General features: G+C 40.7%; 2 protein-coding genes across 2 annotated transcripts in view; one reads left to right on the plus strand and one right to left on the minus strand.

Annotated features, from left to right (window-relative positions):
- LOC309368472 (uncharacterized protein) overlaps positions 1-23,233 on the plus strand; it is a 67,649-nt gene that overhangs the window by 23,013 nt on the left and 21,403 nt on the right. The gene's annotated exons all lie outside the window — the stretch shown is intronic.
- Positions 943-22,777, minus strand: LOC309368407 (suppressor of tumorigenicity 14 protein-like). The gene is made up of 18 exons (XM_081908422.1): positions 22,577-22,777; positions 22,263-22,431; positions 21,221-21,345; positions 20,102-20,169; positions 18,837-19,033; positions 18,709-18,747; positions 16,183-16,399; positions 14,897-15,039; positions 13,896-13,993; positions 12,090-12,202; positions 10,764-10,897; positions 9,240-9,344; positions 8,531-8,644; positions 7,035-7,154; positions 5,068-5,251; positions 3,708-3,982; positions 3,073-3,209; positions 943-2,147 (listed from the first exon to the last, which is right to left on the minus strand). The coding sequence occupies exons 1-18, from the start codon at positions 22,655-22,657 to the stop codon at positions 1,989-1,991; spliced, it is 2,478 nt and encodes an 825-aa protein (XP_081764548.1). The 5' UTR covers positions 22,658-22,777; the 3' UTR covers positions 943-1,988.

Consider the following 23,233-nt stretch of genomic DNA (forward strand, 5'->3'; position numbering starts at 1 on the left):
GGACAGGACTACTAGCCATGATGACTATTCTCTGCCTCCACCATCAGAGACAGTATACTTCTAAATATAAGTTGCTGGAAACCACCAGGCAGGAGAGTGCTCTTGTACTCAGATCCTGCTTCAAGGTTTCCCGCAGTCCTTCAGTTGGTCACTGTGAGAACCATATGCTGAACTAGATGGGCCTTTGTCCCGCTCCAGCAAGGCTCTTATGTTCTGAAGTGTGTGTACATTGCTTTGCATTCTGTGGTGAAAGAAAGGCAGGTTATAAATAAACATTTACAGCCACAGTCCTCTGGTGAAGTCCTTTTGCTTTTATTTTCTCTTGCTTTGCTTCTCAATCTCCCTTGCTTTTGTGTATAAGGCTCCCAGGTCGTTTCCTCTCCAGGAACTGACCACATTCAGACCTACTTATCTTCAACAAGCTTGCTGCCTCCTATGCCTTCAAATCATGGAACATATCACACTGGCATTCTAAGAGCTACTGGTGATTTAGATTACATTTGCCAGGCCAGAAGCTGTGCTTTACATACAAAATTAAAAAGAGGGAACTTAAATACAAGGTGTCATGTGAATAGTCTCAGTGAAATGAAAGTGATTCTAAATGCTAGCAGGAAGGACATAGTTTGATTGTACAAAAGGAACTTGACAAAACAAGGATGCTGAACAGACTTTTCATTCAAACTGATGGAACAATCTCTTTGGCTTAGCTTGTTACACATACAGATAGGTAGCCGTGTTGGTCTGCCATAGTCAAAACAAAAAAAATTCCTTCCAGTAGCACCTTAAAGACCAACTAAGTTAGTTCTAGGTATGAGCTTTCGTGTGCATGCACACTTCTTCAGTATCTGAAGAAGTGTGCATGCACACGAAAGCTCATACCCAGAACTAACTTAGTTGGTCTTTAAGGTGCTACTGGAAGGATTTTTTTTTGTCTTGTTACACAGTTAGCTAAAGGTCCTATACAATTCATTGTCTAACCTAACACTCATATTACCAGGAGTTGATGATGGGTGGGTGAATAGATGGTTAAAAAGTCCACTGAGAAGAGCAAAATAATACCAGGAATTCTGAAAGAGTGAAGAATCTTGTGGCACCTTGAAGACCAACCATTTTACTATGGTATAAACATTTGTAGGCTAACAGCCCACTTCTTCACTGTATCAAAATGTTAGCCTAGGTAACAGGTGTAAATCCACAGTGGCTTCAGAAGAAAATGAAATGTAGGAAGAACAGACAGTGGTAACTTATTAAAATAACTCACCATTGCATTTCTGCATTTCATTTACCTTTGGCCTCACTGTTTATAATCCCCTTCTTCTTCCAACAATTAGTATCTATAGACTTGTAACTCAGGATAACACTTCATGTATCTGATGAAGTGGGATATTATCTGTGAAACTTTATACTTGTTAACCTTTAAAACGCTGCAAGGGTTTTTGATGTTTTTGCTGCAGCCAACCAACACAACCACCTTCTGGAAACTGACAGAGAAGGGAAATTGAAGCTTCATCAGTCTCTAACACCCATCCCAAAAATTAAAGCATCCTTTATTTTCAGCATATTTGGTATCTTCCAAAGGTCTTCATACATCTCAGAAACAGACAATTTTTGTTGTCAGGGAAAAAGAAAGCCTGCATGCCTCTTAACAGCAAATCATCAAAAGCAAGATCAAAGCTAATGCAAAGCAGAAGGTGCATCAAAATACTTGCAGGCAGATAGTGATCAAATGTGCTACTCCATTTATCCATCCCTGTTGATGGAACACCAAGAAAATCAACAAAGACAGTGAAATAAACCTTGTGGTTGCGTTCATATTGCCCTTTGCAGTGGGAAACATTCACTGATTTTTGCCTGCTAAAATTTTATATACATTCCATATGCCCATACAAAATATATCTGTAATGTCTCTCCTTTATCATAGTATAAATCCTGTTTGGTTCATCAATAAGAATGTGCGCATACTTTTGGCTTTCTCCAGAACTCATCTGTCATTTTGTGTATTGACGAATCCAGTCATAAAGTGGTGTGATCTTGGTGTAAACGCCAGGGCGATTCCGTCGAGCACATCCTTCACCCCAGCTGACAATGCCTGTAAGGTACCATCTGTTCCCTCTTCCTAAACAGGCTAACGGACCCCCAGAGTCACCCTAAAAGGAAGGACAGAAGCCTCACTTTTTGCTTCATTGCATAACTAATGCATATTTGCAGTTAGGATTGTGATATGATACACACTTTCACATTTGTGCTGTTTTATCAATTCTTATACAGTCATTCCCAAAACCCGCAAGTCACCATGTGTAATTGTGGTCTGACGATATATTGTCTATCAGGTTCACATGGTGTTAGATGATACTTGTTCCCTGATGGGTGTGACTGGTTAAATGAATGCTTGAACTCCTGTGATTAGTGTTGTTGTTAACACTGTTTGGCACAATGTGTCTGATTCCCAACTAACATACTACTGCAGTCTAGACAATATGCTTTTACAGGTACACGACTTGAGCCAGGATTGGGAAGAGAGTCACCATGAGGAAGCCTGCTTCAACATAGCCTCAGAGATCCGGGAGATTAGGTTAATATGTAGGTGTATGTTGCATGTGCCTCAGATATTATTTTATTTTACTCCAACATCAAAGGCAGAAAGGAATGAGGTTGAGGTTGATATGGCTCAAGAAGGCATATGCCAGTACAAATTGGTACTCATTTAGGATTCAAATGCAAGTATTCTTGAAATTAAAAGTTAAGAACATAATATTTAAAGAATCTTTAATGGACACCTCAGATAATTTTCTAATGCTTGGAGTAGGCCCATTGAAATCAATGGGACTTAAGTTAGTTGCTACTAACTTACTCCCATTGATATCATTGTGGTTACGTTTATTTAAAAAACTTCTATCCTACCTAATTTTCAAAATAAACTCAGTGGGTCTACTCTGACTAAGTCTGGATCCAACCCAGAGATGTCTAATGTCTTTTTTTCTATGGGAATAAGAAAACATTCCTGGAAAAAATAATTTTGAAAGGACTGATGTACAAATCAGTGTCACTTTTCACAATCATTTTCCACTTTACCTGACATGCGTCAATGCCACCATTAAGGTTCCCAGCACACAGCATCCGAGAAGTAATCAGATCGTCATAAAGCTTGTTGCAAACACTCTGATCAATTATTTTCACCTTTGCTTCTTGCAGTGTTTTTGCAAGTTCACCTACAACAACAGAAACATTGTATGGGTTGAGTATGATGGTTCTGATTGCAAAGTGAGAGGTGAAAAAAATAATAATCAAGATCTGCCTTAGATCTTTTAACTTTTCCTTGCCTATATGTTCCCAGAATAAAAAACGATTGGCACAGCACATGGTGAATTAAACTGAATAAAGGTTAATCTAATTGAACATTTCCAAATCTAAGCATATTACCTTCCTAGTGGCTTCTTAAGTTTACTATCCTCTAAGAATAAACTAAAATCAAAGAGTTCCATCATTAGTCACTGAGGATATGTATTTAGAATTGCCACAAGTGATATCCAATTGAGCTAAGCCATATACCTTAAGTACTATTAATGTTATTTATTTATTACATTCATTATACTCCACTTTTTAGCCAAGGATGGATCCCAAAGTGGCTCACATTTACAATCCACAAAAAGGTACAATATATTAGGATGCTTGGCATTTGCAATAAACATATCCAGAAATGAACATACTATTTTCTTTTACGGCTCCCCAGCCAGTTACATAGCAGACAGTTCCATAAATTAATAGTCTACGACTGCTTGGTAAACATATGGGCTGTACCAGCTCATTGAAGAATACTGGTGACTCCATTTCCAACAGGGCAATGTCATAGTCTGAGATATATTGGTCATAATGTGGGTGAACAATGATCCTTTTGATCGATCTCATCGCTATGTGATTATCATTATTTCTGTTAATGACCTTTATACCCATATATGCTGTCCAGCCAGATGCTATAGAGTATCTGAAAAACAACAAAACGTGCAGTTTTCCATGTGCTCTTCTTATACGGGTCTCATTCATTTGAATGGGAATTGCATAATTTATTCATTTTATTATTTGTATTTATAGCTCAGCCTTCACCAAATTGCTCAGAAGGCAGGTTACTAAAAAAAACAAAACAAACCACCCCCCAAAAACTCCACATAAAACACATACAAGTTCTAATAAAATCATAAAATAAAACAACAAAACTAAGAAAATAACCAAAGCGGGCAACAGCACAGTTCACCAATCCAGCAGGAAGGAAGGCTCCATTCAGCCCAAGGCCTAGATCTTGATCAATCATTTTTTTTTAAAAAAAACAACCCTCAAGCTATCACAAAATACACTTTTGGGGAGGGGTCATTCCACAACCTAGGTCACCACAGAGAAGGCCCTCTTCTGTATCTTCATCTCTCGGTCCAGGGAAAGCAGCGATACTGTCAACATGGCCTCTCCTGTTGATTTTAACACCAGGCAGCTTGACGCAAGAAAAGGCACTCATTCAAATATTTGGGACCCAAGTTGTGTATATGTCGGTGTTACCACCTTTAATTAGGCTCCATACTGCACTGGCACTTTCAAGACTGATGAAATGGGTTTTGCATAGCCTCCAACATCCAGGTGATCCAAATTGTAATGCTGGGGGGGGGGTTGGTCCCGAGCTCTTGCAAGAGCCAGCTGACAAGTGCCAGAGCACCGGACCAAAAAAGGGGACACTCCAGGATCCAATAAGAAGCTGGTTTCTGTGATTTCTGCAATTCCTCCTTAAATCAAGATGGTTAAGTTGTATGGTGTCGAGCCATGAACAACCACCAGCAACTGTGCTCTGCTGCATTCTGGACCAGGTCACAGTTTTCAAACCGTCTTCAAGGGTAGCCCCACTTAGAGCACATTGCAAAAATTAAATCTGGAAATAAAGATTCTAATCAGAACAACACAGAGAGGATCTGAAACACACTGGGCTGCCTCCAAGTGCTACAGACATAGAAGGCAAATCTTGTGGCTACTGTACGCCCCTAGTGATTATTTATCAGTAATGAATGCTTCACATTATATAATGCGTACCTTATCGAATCGGAGTCCTGAAAGCAATGGGCAGCAGATACCAGCCAACTATTTGAAATAATAGATGCACCACATATATGGCCATATGTTTTTAGCTGCAAGCTGGCTTGCCAAGGCCACTTTCCATACTTTGCATCTTCACCACCAACAATTCTGGGTCTTTTTACCTGACTCCTTCCACATGCTAATAAAAAAATGAAATACATATGGAGGTTATGTATGTAAAAACAAAATACTCTACCAGTCATGCACTGCAATCCTGAACAGACTTTCTAGTGCACAAGTCCCATTTAGTTTAACTAGATTTTCTTTGGTAAATCTGCTTAGATTTGCACCCTAGAAGTGCAATTGCACATACATGGACAAAAGACCTACTAAATATATTGGGACATCTATCTTTCATGTAAAGGGTTTGTGACAGGGTTAGGTTCCTGAAGCCTTCCAGATGTTGACTTCTTACTCCTGTCACTTCCAGCCAGCATGGTCAATGGTCAAGGATGATGGGCAGAGGGCATTGAGGGCAGCATGACTGGTTTTGACACACTACGCCCAGAGCCTAGGGGGTGTCACAGGGCAGCACAAGTAGGATGTAGTGAATTGAGCAGAATGGAAGATGAGAGGCAGGGAGAACTAAATATTCACCACACACAGGGCACCGCTTGAAGTCTGCTCCTGTAATGGGAGTGGTTGTTCAGCAACATCTGGAAACCCAGAAGTTATCCACTCCTTATTGAGGAACTAGCTTTATAAATTGTTATTTTTTATTTATACCCTGCCCATCTGGCTGGGTTTCCTCAGCCACCCTGGGTGGCTCCCAACAGAGGACTAAAAACAGAATAAAACTTTAAACATTAAAAACTTCCATAAACAGGGCTGCTTTCAAATGTCTTAGAAAAGTCTGATAGTTGTTTATTGCCTTGACATCTGCTGGGAGGGCGTTCCACAGGGCGGGCACCACTACTGAGAAGGCCCTGTGCCTGGCTCCCTGTAACCTCACTTCTTGCAATGAGGGAACCGCCAGAAGGCCCTCGGCACTGGACCTCAGCGTCCGGGCAGAATGATGGGGGTGGAGATGCTCCTTCAGGTATACTGGACCGAGGCCGTTTAGGGCTTTAATGGTTAGCACCAACACTTTGAATTGTGCTCGGAAACATAATGGGGGCCAATGTAGGTCTTTAAGGATAAACCCTAATTCAGAGCTATGTGTGACTTGCAGTGGATGCAACGCTCTCACACTTCACCGATTCTTACTTCAGCAGAGAAATCACACATGTCAACATATCCCTTTGAACACATAGAGCTACTCCTTCCAATTAAATGATGAGAAATGTTATGACAACTCCTAGAGCTCCTTTCCCCCATCAATGCAGGGGATTTCTCCTGTGCCTTCAATGTATCATTGGAGCAAGGCACTGGTTTTTTATTTCAGATAAAGTTTTCCTGTTCAATTGATTTGAAATAAGGTTATTTGGTCATGGTAGCTGGGGCTGATGGGAAATGTAGTCCAAGAACATTTCAAAGACACCATGTTGGCTATCTCTGATGTAAGGCCTCTGTGAATGATGAGAACCTCAGTATAATGGTCAGGGAGGAGATGTAGGGAAGTACACACGTGGTAGAGCTTGTGGCCTGTAAGAGAGATTGATAGCAACTGGAGTGAGACATGGTAACGGCACCCTTTCTTCTTCTCAATCTCCCTAAACTACAACCCTTAGGAATTACTATATGAGAACCTCTTCTCCTTACTGTACTGGACAGATTTTGAGCTCCAGTGTAGGCCTGGGCCATCAGGACAGAGCATAGAGCAAAGAGATAATATAGCAGCTATGTCACTGATGAAAAAGTACCATATTCCTAGATAATGGGTACCTAGGAGCTCCATGTGCACATTAGTGTGTACATAGTCCTGATCTGAAATACACAGACACATTTCAGTTCACTTCATTGTTCACTCATTATTGACTTACCACAGTTCATTTCATCAGATCCATCTGCACAGTCTCTTATTCCATCACACTCTGGGTTTTGCTTTATTGGACACTTTCCATTTAGACATTTATATGCATGCTGTGAGCAGCTTCTATAGGCTGAAAGAATACAGTGACAGATGAGAAACATAGCAATGATGCATTTCATGGTGCTGCCTCATAGGTCATGCAGCATAATTAAAGCAATGCATTTTCTAAAAATACATAGAATCACAAAGCTGTAGAGTTGGAAGGGACAATGACAGTCATCTAGTCCAACTCCCTGCAATGCTGGAATCTTTTGCCCAACGTGGAACTGAAACGCACATTCCTGAGATTAAGAGTCTCAGGCTCTACTGACTGAGCTAAATGTATAATTTCATAGGTGTCTTGGCAATATGTTCGATAACCTAGACCAGGGCTATCCAAATGTTGGTGCTCTCCAGATGTTGTTGAAACTTCAACTTCCATTATCTATTAGCATTGGCCATGCTGTCTGAGGTTGTCTGAAGTTGCAGTCTAAGAACATCTGTTTTCTATCCTTGACTTCCACATGCCAAAAGTTCCATTTTGCCACTGGAAAAGCTGTTTAATGTAAAGATATTCAGATCTGATTCTGAAACCTTGTGCCCAGTAAACAACGCACACTTCTGTGTGCGCACAGTCTGTTTGTGTGGCTAAAGTGCACAGGGGAGCTAGTTTTCTTTTAAAAAAGGTTTCGGCAAGAATTTTCTGCTTGGCAATTGTTTGCCCTTACGTAAACTTTTTGATTAAGTAAAACAACAGTTCACAATGTTTAAACTTTTCCCCATTTGCAGAACACGTTCTTCAGTATTCTTGAGCTACTACTCTCAGGCAGTCACTATTTCATTGCTTTCACTGCCATGTCTAAAAGATGTTTTGTGCTTATCCTGGACAAAATGTCTTATTGTGGAGATTTAAAAAACAGACTGTTAAAAAACATCCTTGCAACATCTTTGGGTACCCATGCATTTAATAATTTTAAAAGTATGAATATTAGTCTTCAGAAAAAGCACACAAATGGGGTTTTTTCCTGTGTGGTGGGAACAAATATAATGTATGTTTTAGACATATTGCATTAAGCAAGCATAAGATAAATCAGAAAGAGCTGTCAGGAAGGGGCAGTGCACTGCACCTGGCATCCCATCAGTGGCATTCTTAGTGCTTACTGAGAGAGGGAGGGATGCAGCAGCAGAGAGGTCAACATTGTGCAGATGCACCAGTGAGAGCACTGGATTAGCTCTGCTAGTGTGCCTCACCCCTGCTTTGCTCCTCCCCCTCTTTCTCCCATAAACACTAGTGATACCACTGATGGTAGACCAGATGGGTGGCAGCATCCCTCCCTGCCAACTGTTCCTGCAACAAATAAGAGCATGGGGCATATCAACATAACCATGAGAAAATGATGCAAGAACGCCCTACGTTGCTGGCATTTTCGTAATTCCCAGTCTAAAATTTGTTTATGTTGTTCTTACCGCAATTGTCTTCCTCCTCATCACTCTCACTTTCACAGCTGCCATCTCCTTTACAAGGCCTGGAATGGTGTTTACACTTCCCATTACCACAATTAGACTTCACGGGATTGCAACCTAGGGAAGAATTTTATCATCAAGACTGTGGTGTTTCATTCAACAGCAGATGTCCCCAGAAAGCACATATCCACTGCCGTTGCTTCTTTTAAGATAGACACTGGGAATTGTTGACAACCTTAGAATTCAGTTAGAGAGACCTAGTCCCACCTGAAACAAGTCCAAATCCTGGACTGAGAACTAGGAAGTACTATTAAACCAATATGAAATAAGAATATGTCCCAATAAAACATGGTCTTCTCATGCAGTAGACCAGGAAAATTTACTTTCTTTAGCATCACCACTGCTTAGTTTGCTATTCAAAGTTCTTTATATGAAACGAATCTCAATTCTTGACTGAGCTGTTAAAACACTTCACAAAATGAAAGGTATTTTTAATAAACGAATGGGTTAGGGAAGGGTCTGATGACCTGTAATGATATTGAAGCTCTATATGCTTAATGGCTCTGATTTTTTTTATTTATGTAATAAAATTTTTAAACTGTTTGATTGTTTAAAACCAACCAACCAATCAACCCTGCAAGCTATTTTCTTTCCAGCCAATACCTTACCAAGCTATATTTACAATATTCTAATTAGCTCACGATGAACTCACCACAGTTTACCTCATCACTTCCATCGGCGCAGTCTTTCCACCCATCACATCTACTGTTTAAAGAGACACATGTTTTGTCGGAACATTTAAATTGCCTAGGACAAGCTGAAAGAATTGAAAAATATCAGACTACCATAGATAAGCATAATGACACTGAGTCACAGAGTAAAATTCTGTACTGTTATGACAGCTGAGTAGGATAAGATTTGTCCCAAACCCGCTTTGGTGACAGGGGAAAACATATTAGAATAGCTTTAACCTTGTACCAGAGGACCAAAGTCAAATGGCAATGGACATACCCCTTAGACTTTCCCCATCTCTTCCCAGCATGCTCCTATAGACTCAGCAGAGGCTAGAGGTTCTGGCTAATTTTGCAGCCAATAGCAGCACTCTACCAGAAGCATATAAGCACTAACAAGGTAACTGTGATCTTACAGTATCTCAGAACCTGAGACAAGGGATCGTGTGGTGCCTGTTGCTGAACTACAGTTCCCATAAGCCCAGCTAACATCACCAATGGTCAGGGATGGTGACAGATTTCATGAATCCCATTTCCACTGCTGCAACTAGATACAGGGCATACACATTGATAGATCCAGGTAGGAATCCCATATCTCCAAGTGAGACTACTCTGACACCATCCATCTCTTAACCAAAGCAGAAGACAGCAATGATTTTAGCTACAGAGTGTCCCACCTTTGTCTCTGCACCTAAAATATGTACCAGCTAGACAATGTTTGGTGGCATGACCACTGACATGGAGTCACAGAAAGGTTATGAATGCTGGTGAGGTCCCTAGTTTAGACACCTTTGTTGGTGAATGAGGAGCACTCCACTGAACTTATTGGTATGGCTGGCCAAGCATTTATTATTTATCCTTCCCTGAAGGGTATGAGTCAGCACAAGGAACATAACAGTCATTGGAGACAGTTTCAGTGCAATTTCTTATATGGGATGGATGACTAATGACTACACTATATTTTCAAACAGGTTAGTAACCCAATACAGACTTTTGGTCTGCCACTAGGAGAGAGGGAATGGTTGGGAATGGAATAGTATCTTGTTGATAACAGCCATTTTTAAGTCATTCATCACACTGCCCATGTCTTTCTACAGGCAACCAAACAGTCCTCCATTACCCACAGAGATACCAACCCATTGAGATCCAGTGTGGTATAGTGGTTAGGGTGTTGGACCTGTAGGACCTGGGTGACCGGAGTTCAAACCCTCATGCAGCCATGAAGCTCATTGGATGACCTTGACTATTTGTTTATTCACAAGCCCTCAACCCACATGTATACCAATCATTAGGGGTAAGCATTTTTCTAGCAAACCAAAAAATCAAACATTTGTTGAACTTTCAATTGTAGCCTCAGATCTGCTGACTCCTCCTGCTTCATAATAGGGATAGACATAGGTGTGAAGGAGGCACATTTGGGACAAGCTAGAAGAAATGTGTTCATACTCAATCAGTAAATGACCATGATAATGCTATTAATACTTCGTACATCTGTGTCCACTTACGGTCTGTGTGGCTGAAAGCTCTGAATTCAATATAAAAACCCCTGTGTGTGACCAGTTCATCTGAATGGAAATGGATGGCCACTGAATAGCCATATTCCTTGACCCTGCTGCCTTCCCCAATAGGTTTACAATATCTGATATGAATAAAACACAACAAAATTACAGATATATAATACATCACTATAATAGAACTAATCAAAGAGTGTATTTACAGTGCGATTCTACAGTGCATGCTTACTCAGATGTAAGCCTCATGGAATTCGATGGGACTCCCAGGTCAGTAAGTATAGGATTGCAACCAAGCGGAGCAACCATAAGATGGTGGTGGAGAGATTCTATAGTGGACGGTGTAGAAGTAGGGTCAATGGAAGGGAAAATAAATACCCCATCTCCAAGGCTGGCACAGTTCTTTCCTTGGATTGGCGAGGCAGTGAGAAGGTGATGGAGAAACCAGGAGGTCTTTGGACCCAAGGCGTCCCTTTTTCTTCCTGCTGCCTTCAGCTCACTGACAGTGGAAGAGTAATAGCAGTGGAGCTTTCTGTGGAAAGGGATGTCCATAGCATCCTATGGTCTCTCAGCTTCCATCACAGGCAGCACAGGACTGCTCCTCTTTAATTGCATTCATCATAACTTGTCGTTTTGACAACTTCTCATGACTCAAGATTGTGTGACAGTTCTCATTTTTCAGAATTCCAGTCCAGATTAAGGACTCATCTGTGCTATACATTTAAAGCAGTATCATGCCACTTTTATCATTCATGGCTTCCCCCAAAGTATTTTAGGAACTGTACTTTGTTAAGGGTGCTGAGAGTTGTTAGGGGACCCCTGTTCTCCTCACAGAGCTCCATTTTTCAGAAGTAAGAGGGGGTGTCTGTTAAACCACTCAGAGTCAGTTGAAATTTGGTCCTATTGTGGTAGGGTTGCCATGTGTCCTCATTTTCCAATACACATCCTCTTTTTCAGGGGCATAATTTCTGTCTGGGTAGATTTTTTTAATTTGCCAAAATGTCTCCGGCTATACTTGCTGGATGTGACATAGACATAATGAATGGTCTTCTCTTCTCCTGCCCCCCTCAGCAATATATCACAGCTTCTATAACCTACATATAGTAGGGGTATTTAGTCATCATAGCGTCCTCTTTTTTGCTCTTAAAAATATGGCAACCCTACATTGTGGCAAAATGTGGTCAGTTTTTCAAATTTTATTATTCTAATTTTACTTACGACCCTTTCCTTTTTTAATTATCTATAACCAGAAACGACTCTTCACCTATGGATGTCAACAGAGTTGTTTCAAGAAAAGTAGCAGAAAAGGTTGTAGCTCACCTAATTCCATCAATTTCCAACCAATCTTTATCACATCTATTGGATCCAAGGGATGGTTCCTGAACTTGTATTACAAGAATTTTTAGCAGCAATCTATAGCCAGGCAGTGGTGCCTAAGATATAAAAAAGCATTTAAAAAAATAAAAAGCACGGGGAAGAACATTTATTGTACTTTTAATACTTAAAAACAACCTGCCTCTTGGTCCTAAACACATGAACAGTGCGATCCTGTCTGGTCTACTGAGATGTAAGTCCTACCAAGTTCAGTGGTACACCCAGGGAAGTGGGCATAGAAGGTATGGGAAACTTGTGTGGCCATCCAGATATTGTTGGACTACAGTTCCCATAATTCCTAAGCACTGCTCAAGTTGGCTGGGACTGATGGAAATTGGAGTCTACCAACATCCAGGGGACCACAGGTTCTCTACCGTAGATTATAGAATGGGATCCATTACACACATACCTGGAACATACCCTCTCCCCTGTTGGTTTCTGTTGGGAGACGGATGTGATGTTACCGGTTTCTTGTTCCTTTGTTCTTCAGTTGCTCTCTGCTTTCACAGAGAGAGCATGTATATTTCTTTTCTGTCTGCGTAGTGAGAAATAAAGCCTAGCAATGTAGCTCATATTTCTCATCCCTTCTGCTGTTTTGGATACTCTGGTGAATGGGGAACGTGCCTGGAGCCTTATCAAAGGCTCAGGTCATTAATCATCATCGGAGGAGATTCCAGAGGGCTCAACCAGAGGAGTAGCTTGGTCGTAGCAGAGATTCCGACATCCTCCCCCCCAACTGAACATAGGCTGGATGATAAGGGAAACAAACCCCCTTCTTCCAATGAGCATGAGATTGCAAGGTGTTTATGTGCCCCAGTTTTCCCACTGTAAAAAGTACCATATTGGCCTGAATATAAGCCGCACCCAAATATAAGCCACACCTTTAAAATTGGAGGGGGGAAAGAAAAAATACCCGAATATAAGCTGCTCCATTCCTCGCTGCTCCTGGGCATACTGGGCAGGGAGGTGAGAACTGCACTGTATTGCTGGCGGCCTTTCCCCTCCCTCGTTCTCTCCCTTCCCGGCCTTGGGGGAGAGGATGGGGGACTACATGTGGGGTGGGCGCCGCTTTGCCGCGCTCCTGACTGCATACTGTAAGATCACGAATATAAGCCACACTTTAATTTTTCATGGTCGGAATTTGGGGGAAGGGAAAAGTGAGGCTTATATTCAGGCCAATATGGTACTTTTAAGCACTCTGCCTTGCTTACCAGGCTCTGGGGAAATCTTACATGGGCTCTGTGGGGCTTCGCAAAATGTAGTGATATCTCAGATGGCCCAGAGAGATCCCACAAGGGCCTCCAGAGCCTGTGTGAGACCTTCCCTGAGCCTGGTAAGAAACTCTGAGAACTTTTAAGCTCTCCACCTTGCGTGTGTTTCATTTGTCCAGTTGCAGCTGGCCAGCTTCCAAGAGCGTAAAGCTGTGATCGCATACGTTACACGTGTGCAAGATGTGAGTTGACTACAATAGAGAGTGCAGTAGGATCGTGAATGCTACCCTAGTCTCTTCAAGGAAGATTAGGACACAATGTTATAACAATCCAAAATCCATATTAGGCTGATATAATGCCTATTTCTCCTCACCACACAAACGATAATCACATGTATGTAAGATCTGTCATTTCATTTAAAATTATTTCCTTCTGTTTTTCTGGTCTCCTTGTTTTAGAAGAGCTTATTTTTGGGGGGGGGGAATAAAGTTTTTAAAAGATTTTCATTAAAAAGTTCCCTGTTACTTCTAAGAGTACATACTCTAATAATCCAGTGGCAGTCAATATTCGGTGGATAGTAACTTGGGTAGTATGGAGAAATTACAGTCCCATTCCAAGAGATGTATCGACCACCACATACTAAGGAGAAAATAAAACAAAACATTATTATTCTGAAGAACTGCTCATCTCTTGTTATGGAAAGCATGGGAAAAGCTCTTCTTCAAGTGAATGGGAGGTTGTTTTTTTCATATGCAAGTAGCTGGTACGAGGTGGTGGAGCAAAAAAGAATTACTATAGGTGGGTAGTATTAAATTCACCACCACCACCAAATATAGATCAGGTGTTCTGCGTGGGCAACCTGATTTTAAAAACCTGCATCTAAGTGCACAGTTGTGGAGCTAATAGATCATCTGGCTTTTCCCTCAGGAAAGAAAGAATGGCATAGAAATAACTCTCTCTACTCTGCTGGGCCAAAGGGGTTCTTCCTTTCTCATTGTGCAAGGGAAAACACATACAAAGTACGATGATTCACTTATTTCCCCCTATGCATCATACAACAAGTGACATTTGGAACCCCCTTCACTGACTTTCAGAAGCTGGTTGTTTTGCTGCTCAGAGAATATGCTTTCACAGTGATGATATGCGGAGGGAACTCAGTTTGCCACCATCCACTTTGAGAAAAATTTGCAACAGATTTGTATACCTTTGTAATAAGAAGGGTGACAGAATTAGTATTCCCCCCAAAGCATCTTTCATCACTTGGCTCACTCTTCTAAATGCCATTGTGAACTTGAGAGAGCTACTGTCCCAAGTCACTTGAATCACGAGTCATTCAATACAGCCAAAAAGTGGATTGTTTCATGCAACCCATGTCAGTCTTAGAGAACCCTAATATTATTATAGAGTCAGGTCAAAATAATCCTTGAATCCATGTCTTATTCCCCATTTTAAAGCCACATAAATATTTCAAATATAACACAACTACATGTGAGCCATCAAAGGTTGTTCACAAACAATGCTTGGCGTCTGGCAACTACATACCAATTTTAGGAACTGCTTGAAAATATGCATTCAATATATTGCTCTCTTTTCTTCGGTCCAATGAGAATGTGACCAACATGACATTACTCGATGAAGTTAAACGTATAACTGGGGACGTCCAGGCCCCGGACGACCCACACCATCTGAAATACATCCAGGCAGATTACAAAGCTGATTTGGAGAGCAGAAAGTCTCTTCCACTACTATACGTACCACCCAAGGGGCCTTGGGACACAGGGTGCTCTATCCCATGTAATGAGAGAGAGAGAGAGAGAGAGAGAGAGAGAGAGAGAGAGAGAGAGAGAGAGAGAGCACTGCTTTGTGTCTATGGAGCAAACTTTTAATTTTTATTTATATAATTTTTATTACATTTTCTAATTTACATTTCAAAATATTCATTTAAACAACCTTAAACCAATGACTTCCCTTCTTTTTCCACGGTTCATTTCGCATACCTCTAAGGTAAAGGGGCCGACTCTGGGGTTGCGGTGCTCATCTCGCTTTATTGGCTGAGGGAGCCGGCGTACAGCTTTTGGGTCATGTGGCCCGCATGACTAAGCCGCTTCTGGCGAACCAGAGCAGCACACAGAAACGCCGTTTACCTTCCCACCGGAGCGGTACCTATTTATCTACTTGCACGTTGACGTGCTTTCGAACTGCTAGGTTGGCAGGAGAAGGGACCGAGCAACAGGAGCTCACCCCATTGCGGGGATTCGAACTGCGACCTTCTGATCAGCAACTCCTAGGCTCTGTGGTTTAACCCACAGCGCCACCCGTGTCTCTTCACATAGCTTACATCCCTGCATATTTTACATAAACTAAACCATTCTGTAATCCATTGCTACATCCATCAAAACTTATTTACACTGTTGGATTTATCTTAAAGCCACCAGCATTTTTAAATGAACACAGTTTTCATCCATGTATACTGTAAACATTTTCCAGTCTTCTTTAAACATACATTCTTCTTGTTCTCTATATGTTAAAACTGCAAGCTATGCGTATTCCATCAGTTTAAATTGGCATTCTTCTTTGGTTGGGACCTCACTCATTTTCCATTTTGAGGCTAGCATACATAAATAGTCTTTTTTGACACCTGGGAATTTATCCCCAACAAAAAGGACTCTGTTTTGTTTTTGTTTTTTGAAAGGTGCTTTTAAACATTTCCCCCCAGTTCATTATATATCATTTCCCAATACTCTTTTACAAGTCCACCACATATGATAAAACGTACCCTCAACCTCATTAGATCTCCAGCATGGAGCAAACTTTTAAAATGCTCTTACCTTGTAATGATCTTGTTTTGCAGAGGGAGAAGGAAGTCATATGCGGATAGCCTGTGAGATGCACAGCTCCCAGGAGTCACACTATGCAAGGGAACAACCACTAGTCTCACAACGTGGTCCGATGGAACTCGCAGCCTCCACTGATAAAAAGGTCTCTTAGGATTCATCAGTGTTAAGGTCCTATTATTACCAGGCTTTGCATAGAGGTCAAAGGCCACTGGTAGACAAAACCAAAATAGATCAGTGGCTGAAAAGCAGAAAAGCAGAGAAATGAATCCAGACCCTGTCGGCCCAGATCCCAGGAACCAGTTGTCTACGCCACAAAAGGCAGGCTTGTCCATCACATCAGACAAGAACTGAATACATTATGAGACAACTCTGTGCTATGCTCTCACCCCATGAAGTTGTCCTCCTTTGGGACAAGGCGGAGGCACAAAGGAGATGAAAAAGGATCTACACTGGGCACCTGATTAGTGGCTAGAAGACTTGAATTTCTCTGTACCAAGCCAGCACCTTTCACCAGATAATTGAATGCAAAGCAGCTCTAAGTGCATCAACTATTGGAAAAAGCAGGGGAAACACATCAGCTTAAGTAGAGCACACAGTTGAAGACAATTCCTCTTTCTTACAGCACTATCTTAAGCACAATTGTTTAGAAATCTTACTGAGGTCTATGGGGCTTACTCTCGACTACAGCTGTATCCTTAAGGTAAATGCAGCAAACATCATTTGTATAATATCTAACTCTTCCGGCATTAAAAAGATCATTGTGAGCTTCACCATACCCATTGTGCGGATGAGGAATCATGACTGACTTGTCCACAGCTGTTGAGGCGAACAGTTTAATTGTTAGTCCACTAAGTCAAGCCAGCTCAAAATTTCTCAGATCCATAAACCATGTCAGCATATCGGTCTTCTTCTTTTTACTTTATCCAGAGGTTAAGACCATATTGTGGCCCAGCCAGCAGGACTAAACAATTACGGTTCTTCTCACATATCATCCCATTAATTACAGTCATATTGTAGGGACAAAACAGCTCAGAACTGATCTGCTGTTATCATGCCATAATCTTTGAGCAGCATGCTTCAAGGCACAGAAGCAATTCCCCAAAGAGAGGGAGATTTTTGTTCTTATTTTTGGTGAAGGGCTGGAGCAGAGATCAAGGCTTCTGGCCCCTTCCAGAGATCCTACTCAGATGACATCTGTGGGCGTAGCAATACATGGAGGGAGGGAACAGTACTGGTCTTGCTGCCCTCATTTTCCCCATCTGCTTGTTCACCTAAAGCTGTGGACAAAGCCTGTGTGTGCTCTGTTTACTACTTCAAGATACAGGAGCTGGCCAGCTGCTGCCGCCACCACCACTCTCTTCCACATGTCTCTAGCAAGTTCTTATACAGCCTTTATAAAATAAGCAAATAACTCCACATACCTCACATTTTGAGAGTGCAACATTGATTTAAATTGGCCAATTATGCATAAGTGGGGCCTGTAAGAAAAATGCTGCGGTGTGGAGCTCTCCAGCCAGCCATGTCCTCTTCTAAGATAGTCCATTCCATTCCCCCTTTTCCTCAGTTTTCAGTCACAAGTACACATAACTGTCAATCAGCTCAGTGCTCATTTTGGGGTTCAGTTCTCCTTATGTCCCTTCTCCGCCTGTTGTATGATTATTATCCCTCCCTCTTATGCATGGATAGTGCTATTTTGGCAACATAGGGATCCATACACAGACTTCAGTTTGCCAATGTTATAACACCATCTACTGAGAAACTTTGAATGGATTACAGTCCCAGATTTAGAAGATTAGGAGAAGGCCCTTTGGAAATGCTTAAATAGTCTGGATTCATTTTTATAAGCTGAAAATAGGGATGCAGAAGAAATTTGATTTTGTTTGCATTTTAACAAGGAACTACATAATTTGCATTTCTCAAACCTCAGGGTGAACCAAAACACAACTATCCTTCAACATTCTCACTTTTCAAAATTTTGCAGTCCAGTTTTCCATCTGAACTCTCTCTCTCTCTCTCTGGCATCTGTTAGGGGAGCATCTATGCAAAATATCTTTATTAGTGAACATAACATACAAAAAAGGGTTTTGTAAGGGAAAATTGCTTGCATAAATATGTATATTAGTCAACACTGGATGCAAAAATGTGTTTATTAGGATAAATTCATGTCATGCTAAAGGGCTGGTGAATTTTCATGAAGATTTCGCAAAGATTTTTTAAAGTGGCAGATTGCTGCAGAAATGTGGAGAGCTGAAACGAATAGGTCTGTCCATCTTTGCAGACAATAGTTGCAACTGACTCAGAGTGCAATACTTTTTTTCTGCAGAAGCAGCCTTGGAATGAAAATGAGTTGCATAGGAGTGCAAAGGTGGCCTTGAGCAACCCTGTTCATTTCCATGACTCTTCAGCTGGAGATGTTCCTCTTATTCACTGAATCCTTTAGGTTCAACTTAAGAGCAAGCACTGATGAAACAAAAGAAAGTTGTGCTAGAGCAACATGGGGACAAACATAGCTCTTACCTGCTTTCCATGTCACATCATAGTCCATAGAATCTGAAACTAAAAATGATGAAGAATCCTCAAAATTCGTGACATATGCATTCCTATGAATTATTGGAACTTCTAAAGAATATAAAAAATAATGTTACCAAAGAGCTCCATGGTAATAACATCAAAATCCTCCTCCAAAGAATATACTTCAGCCGTGCTGTTTTCAGTTGCAGGCGCCCGTTTACTGAGTATTTGCTTTTGCTTCGTCGAAGACAGATTTTGAATAGAAAGAACCATATCTTGAGGGGCCCAAAATGTACTCCAGTAATAAGCTCGAAGGCCACTCTTTCCTTCACTGGGGGAAGATGACAAAATAAGATTGAAGAAGAGCATCGGCTTGGAGAGGGGTGTCTTGTTCCTCTCTGCCTGTGCTCAAGGGTATCAGGGCAGATTTGCAGCACATAGGGAAATGTTTGTGAGTTAAATGGGGTCACACATTCAAACTACAAGCACCAATCAATCCGTGCTCACAGAGACGTCTTTTTTTTTCCCTCCCTAGGGAGATTCCTGCTCACGTGAAGATGGTTGTTTACTATTCAGATCCTGCACTTCACCATAAACTAAGGGTGAAATGCAACCACTAACAATGTGGCTATGCACATCTGCAAGGAGCTGGTGAACTGGGAAGTCCTTGGTTCACATTTAACCTCAGTTGCACAATATTTATGTGGCATTATACATGACTGTAGACCAGTTCCTGTCTATTCTGCATCTAGTGTGCTCCCACCATTGGTTTGGGAAGCTGTATAAACACCATTTTAGCCACAATCCTTCGGTATCCTGCAATTTCCTATGAAATACTATTCTCTGATATCCATCTTCCACCTCAAACAAACAAACAAACAAACAAAATCAGCTTTGATCCAAACAGAGAAAAAGAGCAACCTAGCTTCACTTTAAGCTGGTAATGTGTACCCAGCCCAAGTCACTGTCTCTCAGCCTCATTCATCTCATGAGGCATAATGCTCATATTGAGGTGGGAAATGTCTTTTGAATGTGTTTAAAAGGTATATTGTGTATGCAGCAATGGCAGAAATGAGCTGCAATGAACTAAGTTTCATTGCTTTTGTATATGTTCTTTGACTTGGGCAGCAAATAGTCTTAGACCAGTGCTAACCATCCACTGACCTTCACATTCACTTCCCCTGCTTAGACTAGTTCAAAAAGGCTCATGATTCATCTGAGATGGAATGGGAAGTTTATTTAGAATTCCAGCCAAACTCTAATCTGAACTGGAATAAGACTAAATGGCTAATGAGATCCTCTACTTAATATTATTATCTTCTGATTCTTGAAAACATGAATAGAAAAGACAACAAATGCCTACAGTCTGAAAAGGGGTTTTTGAAATTCTGGTACTTACCTAAAAGCAGTAATAACAGATGTCAAATAATAATTCCCTAAGGCGGAAGATCCATACAATTCTGGAAACTGAGAGTTAAATGATTAGAAAACTACATATAAAGAACAAGAAAAAGTCTGTAAAATATACAGTTTTTAAAAAGTGTTCCAAGTAACAAAAACATTTTCTTGCCATTGTTTTATGTCTAGCACAAATAAGTAGGTAGACAGCACTGGTCGATTCATTTTTTACAAGGCAGCATGATACTGATTCTTCATGAAATAGTAGTTATTGAATGACAACAATCAGTATTGATTTAGACTATTTAAGATCTCTGTCATTTCTGGCTTCTAATCAGGTCATGGGCCACTCATGCAACCCATGCACAAAGCAGCTTTGAGGTACCTGGTGAATTCAGTTGGGAAATGCAGGCTAACAGAGAGATGCTTTGTATTTTCAAGCCTTCTGTTAGCACGGAGCTAGAAAAGTGTATTGATCTCGCAAATAGAGTAAACTTGGGAGAGAAGTGCAAGAAAGCAAGTATTGTTGTGCTGGAAGAGGGAATTTGAAAAGGGGTTTGCTTTAAATATAAACTAATTGTCCAAAAATCTCCACAAAGAAATGCACTAAGGTGGCAATCATATACAAGCTTACTAGGGGCTAAGTTGTATTTAACTCAGTGGGGACTATTTCTGAGTAGGCAGAGGATATATATGAAATATCTACTGTGCAAAGCCAAAGAAGACACAACTCTGCTTACAGGAAATGGACCAGAGAGTGTGTTTTTCTAATTCTAGAAAGCTTAAGATAGTTCAGTTCCTGAAGCATAACGTCAAAGTGGCACCCTTGTTCAACAGCAAAAATACAAATTGACCACTTTTTGGGTGGGTGTGAAAAGTGCTGCCCGTACCAGGTTGTCTCGGCATGCTCAGTGGGAAGACTGACATTGGTAATGGTCTTCAATTTTGATCAAGCCACCACAATCCTCTCTTTAAGGCAACTCAAAAAAAGATAGGTGCATGTCCCTTAACCGTGCCTCAGCAGGTCTAGTTTCATCAGCAGCATATCCCAAGTACAAAACCTATCAAATGAAATTTGAACCAAAATGTAGTCCTTTATATTTTCCATAAGCAAACTCACACAATTCTGGACAGCTTCAGCTTGCAATATAAACGTATGCGATTTGGGGTGCATTAGGTCACTTGTGTAGGTCAAGTTAGGAATTTCTAGACTTCCACCAATGTAGATGAAAGAGAATGCAGGAGCTGAAAAGAAGGGAGGGGAAATATTAACAAAACAAAAACAGGTTAGTTCGTGCTGCGGGTGGGGGGGTGGGAGGTTGCTTAAAAAGGCATAACTTCTGTATTAATAGTAAGACCCTTCCTTTTAATACACAACATCAAATCAAAGTCAACTACAAAATTTTATTCAAAAAATACTATCTGATGATCTTCCGTATTCAAATGGAAATCCACTTTCACTGGATTCAATTGAAGACACAACTATTGGATGACTCTGACTTTTGTCAGTGCCTGCTCATAATATTCTCAAATGATCAAGAAGGTGTATGTAGGACTTTCTTACACACACTATGCAAATGCTTAACTTTGAAATGTTATTGATTTTTATCTGTATGTTTTCTAACCATTTTTTTAAAAGGTTCAAGCTAAATTTATACCCAAGGGGCAACACTTTTAAATGATTTGGCTTTGCAGATAGTGTAGAATTAGCAATATTTGCAAACCATAGATCCTGAGTACAGAGTGTTCCTCCAATGCATCAACTTTTTGCATTAGTGGAAAGCAGATTTGTTAAAGAAAAGCCACCCAGAGTGGCTGGGACAATCCAGTCAGATGGAGGGGGCTACAAATAATAATAATAATAATAATAATAATAATAATAATAATAATAATAATAATAATTTCAACTCATAGATTCCTTTTTGTTGTATTGGGACCACTATCTAATGAGTTTAGGACAAAAAGACAAAAAACACAAGATTCTCATAGTGTGCCAAAACTAGTTGGTTATGAATATTTGTCATAAACACGATACATCATTGGCAACCTGGAACTAAATAAAAACCCATTAAAAATAGTTTTGACATTAACCTGCTTGAAAAGCAATGAAGTCAACCTTTACATGCTTATAGAAATTAAAAGCTTGCAATATTGACACTTACATAACATATAGTACAGCACCAGCAGAATCACAGTGACAGTCAAGGAAATCACAGGTAACGTTTGTAAAAGACATTTTTTCCAGAAATGAAAATGCACTTTTTGGCCAAAAGAATGCTTTCGACTCGCAATATCTTCTTGTGAAGCCTGGCTGTGATGAAAAGGCAGACCCTGTTCAAGAAGGAAGGAAGGAAGAAATCGGAAAGCAAATCGAGGAAAATGATTCTGCCTTTGCTCAGCTGACAAGCGAATTAATCGTTGCATTATTCATGAGCAATTTGCAAGCGTGTTAGGAAACCGAATTGCAATTTCTTACCAGTCCAGAGAGAAACTGTGAGTTGCAAGGAGTAGGTATGCTGTATATAACAGAGAGGCGCCTGGATGGGAAAGACCTCATGATGATGCTTCCCTGGTTTGTTCTGCCGTTCTACATATCAAAATCCTAGAAGCAACTAGGGCTTTTGTATTTTGAACCTCAGGGGAAACAATGCCTTTCCCTCTTATTGTTGTCCTTGGTTCTCCTTTGCTATATGACTAAACAGCCTCCCGGCTAAGCACCTGTGGTTCAGGTAGTAGGTGGGAAGGAAAATAAGCCACCCTGACTGTAACTCTTTCTTTTCCAAACGGGGCAGATGAGATCAGGTTTACACAAAAGGAATCTCGGGTGAGATAGCATCTCCTTTGAAAATGGACAAATGAGACAAACCCCAATGCTATTCATGCAAAAACTTTGATAGCAGCGCTTTACAGCATGCGCACCAACATTTCTTAAAACAAAGGGAGGGGAAAGAATATCAGCTGTAATGAGCAACTCGGACAATGACTGAAATAGCCTGAGTGAAATCAAAGGAACTTACTGACCCTTTTAAAATGCTTACATCCTTGCAACAAAACCAAGTGAACCGAGAACAGTAATTAAGAACACAGAGGGTATTTTGTTACAGCATGGTTACGGTTGAGGGACGTATTTAAA

Source organism: Podarcis melisellensis (assembly GCF_964234715.1).
Source record: "Podarcis melisellensis genome assembly, chromosome: 4".
NCBI lineage: Eukaryota > Metazoa > Chordata > Lepidosauria > Squamata > Lacertidae > Podarcis > Podarcis melisellensis.

Excerpts from the sequence above, each read along its gene's own strand:
- LOC309368407 (XM_081908422.1), bottom strand. The coding sequence starts at position 22,657 with ATGAGGTCTTTCCCATCCAGGCGCCTCTCTGTTATATACAGCATACCT. Across the intron at positions 13,994-14,896 it reads TCAAGCAGTTCCTAAAATTG|TATGTGGTGGTCGATACATC; the intron begins GTATGTAGTTGC and ends TTTTCTCCTTAG. Across the intron at positions 2,148-3,072 it reads GTGGCATTGACGCATGTCAG|GGTGACTCTGGGGGTCCGTT; the intron begins GTAAAGTGGAAA and ends CCTTCCTTTTAG.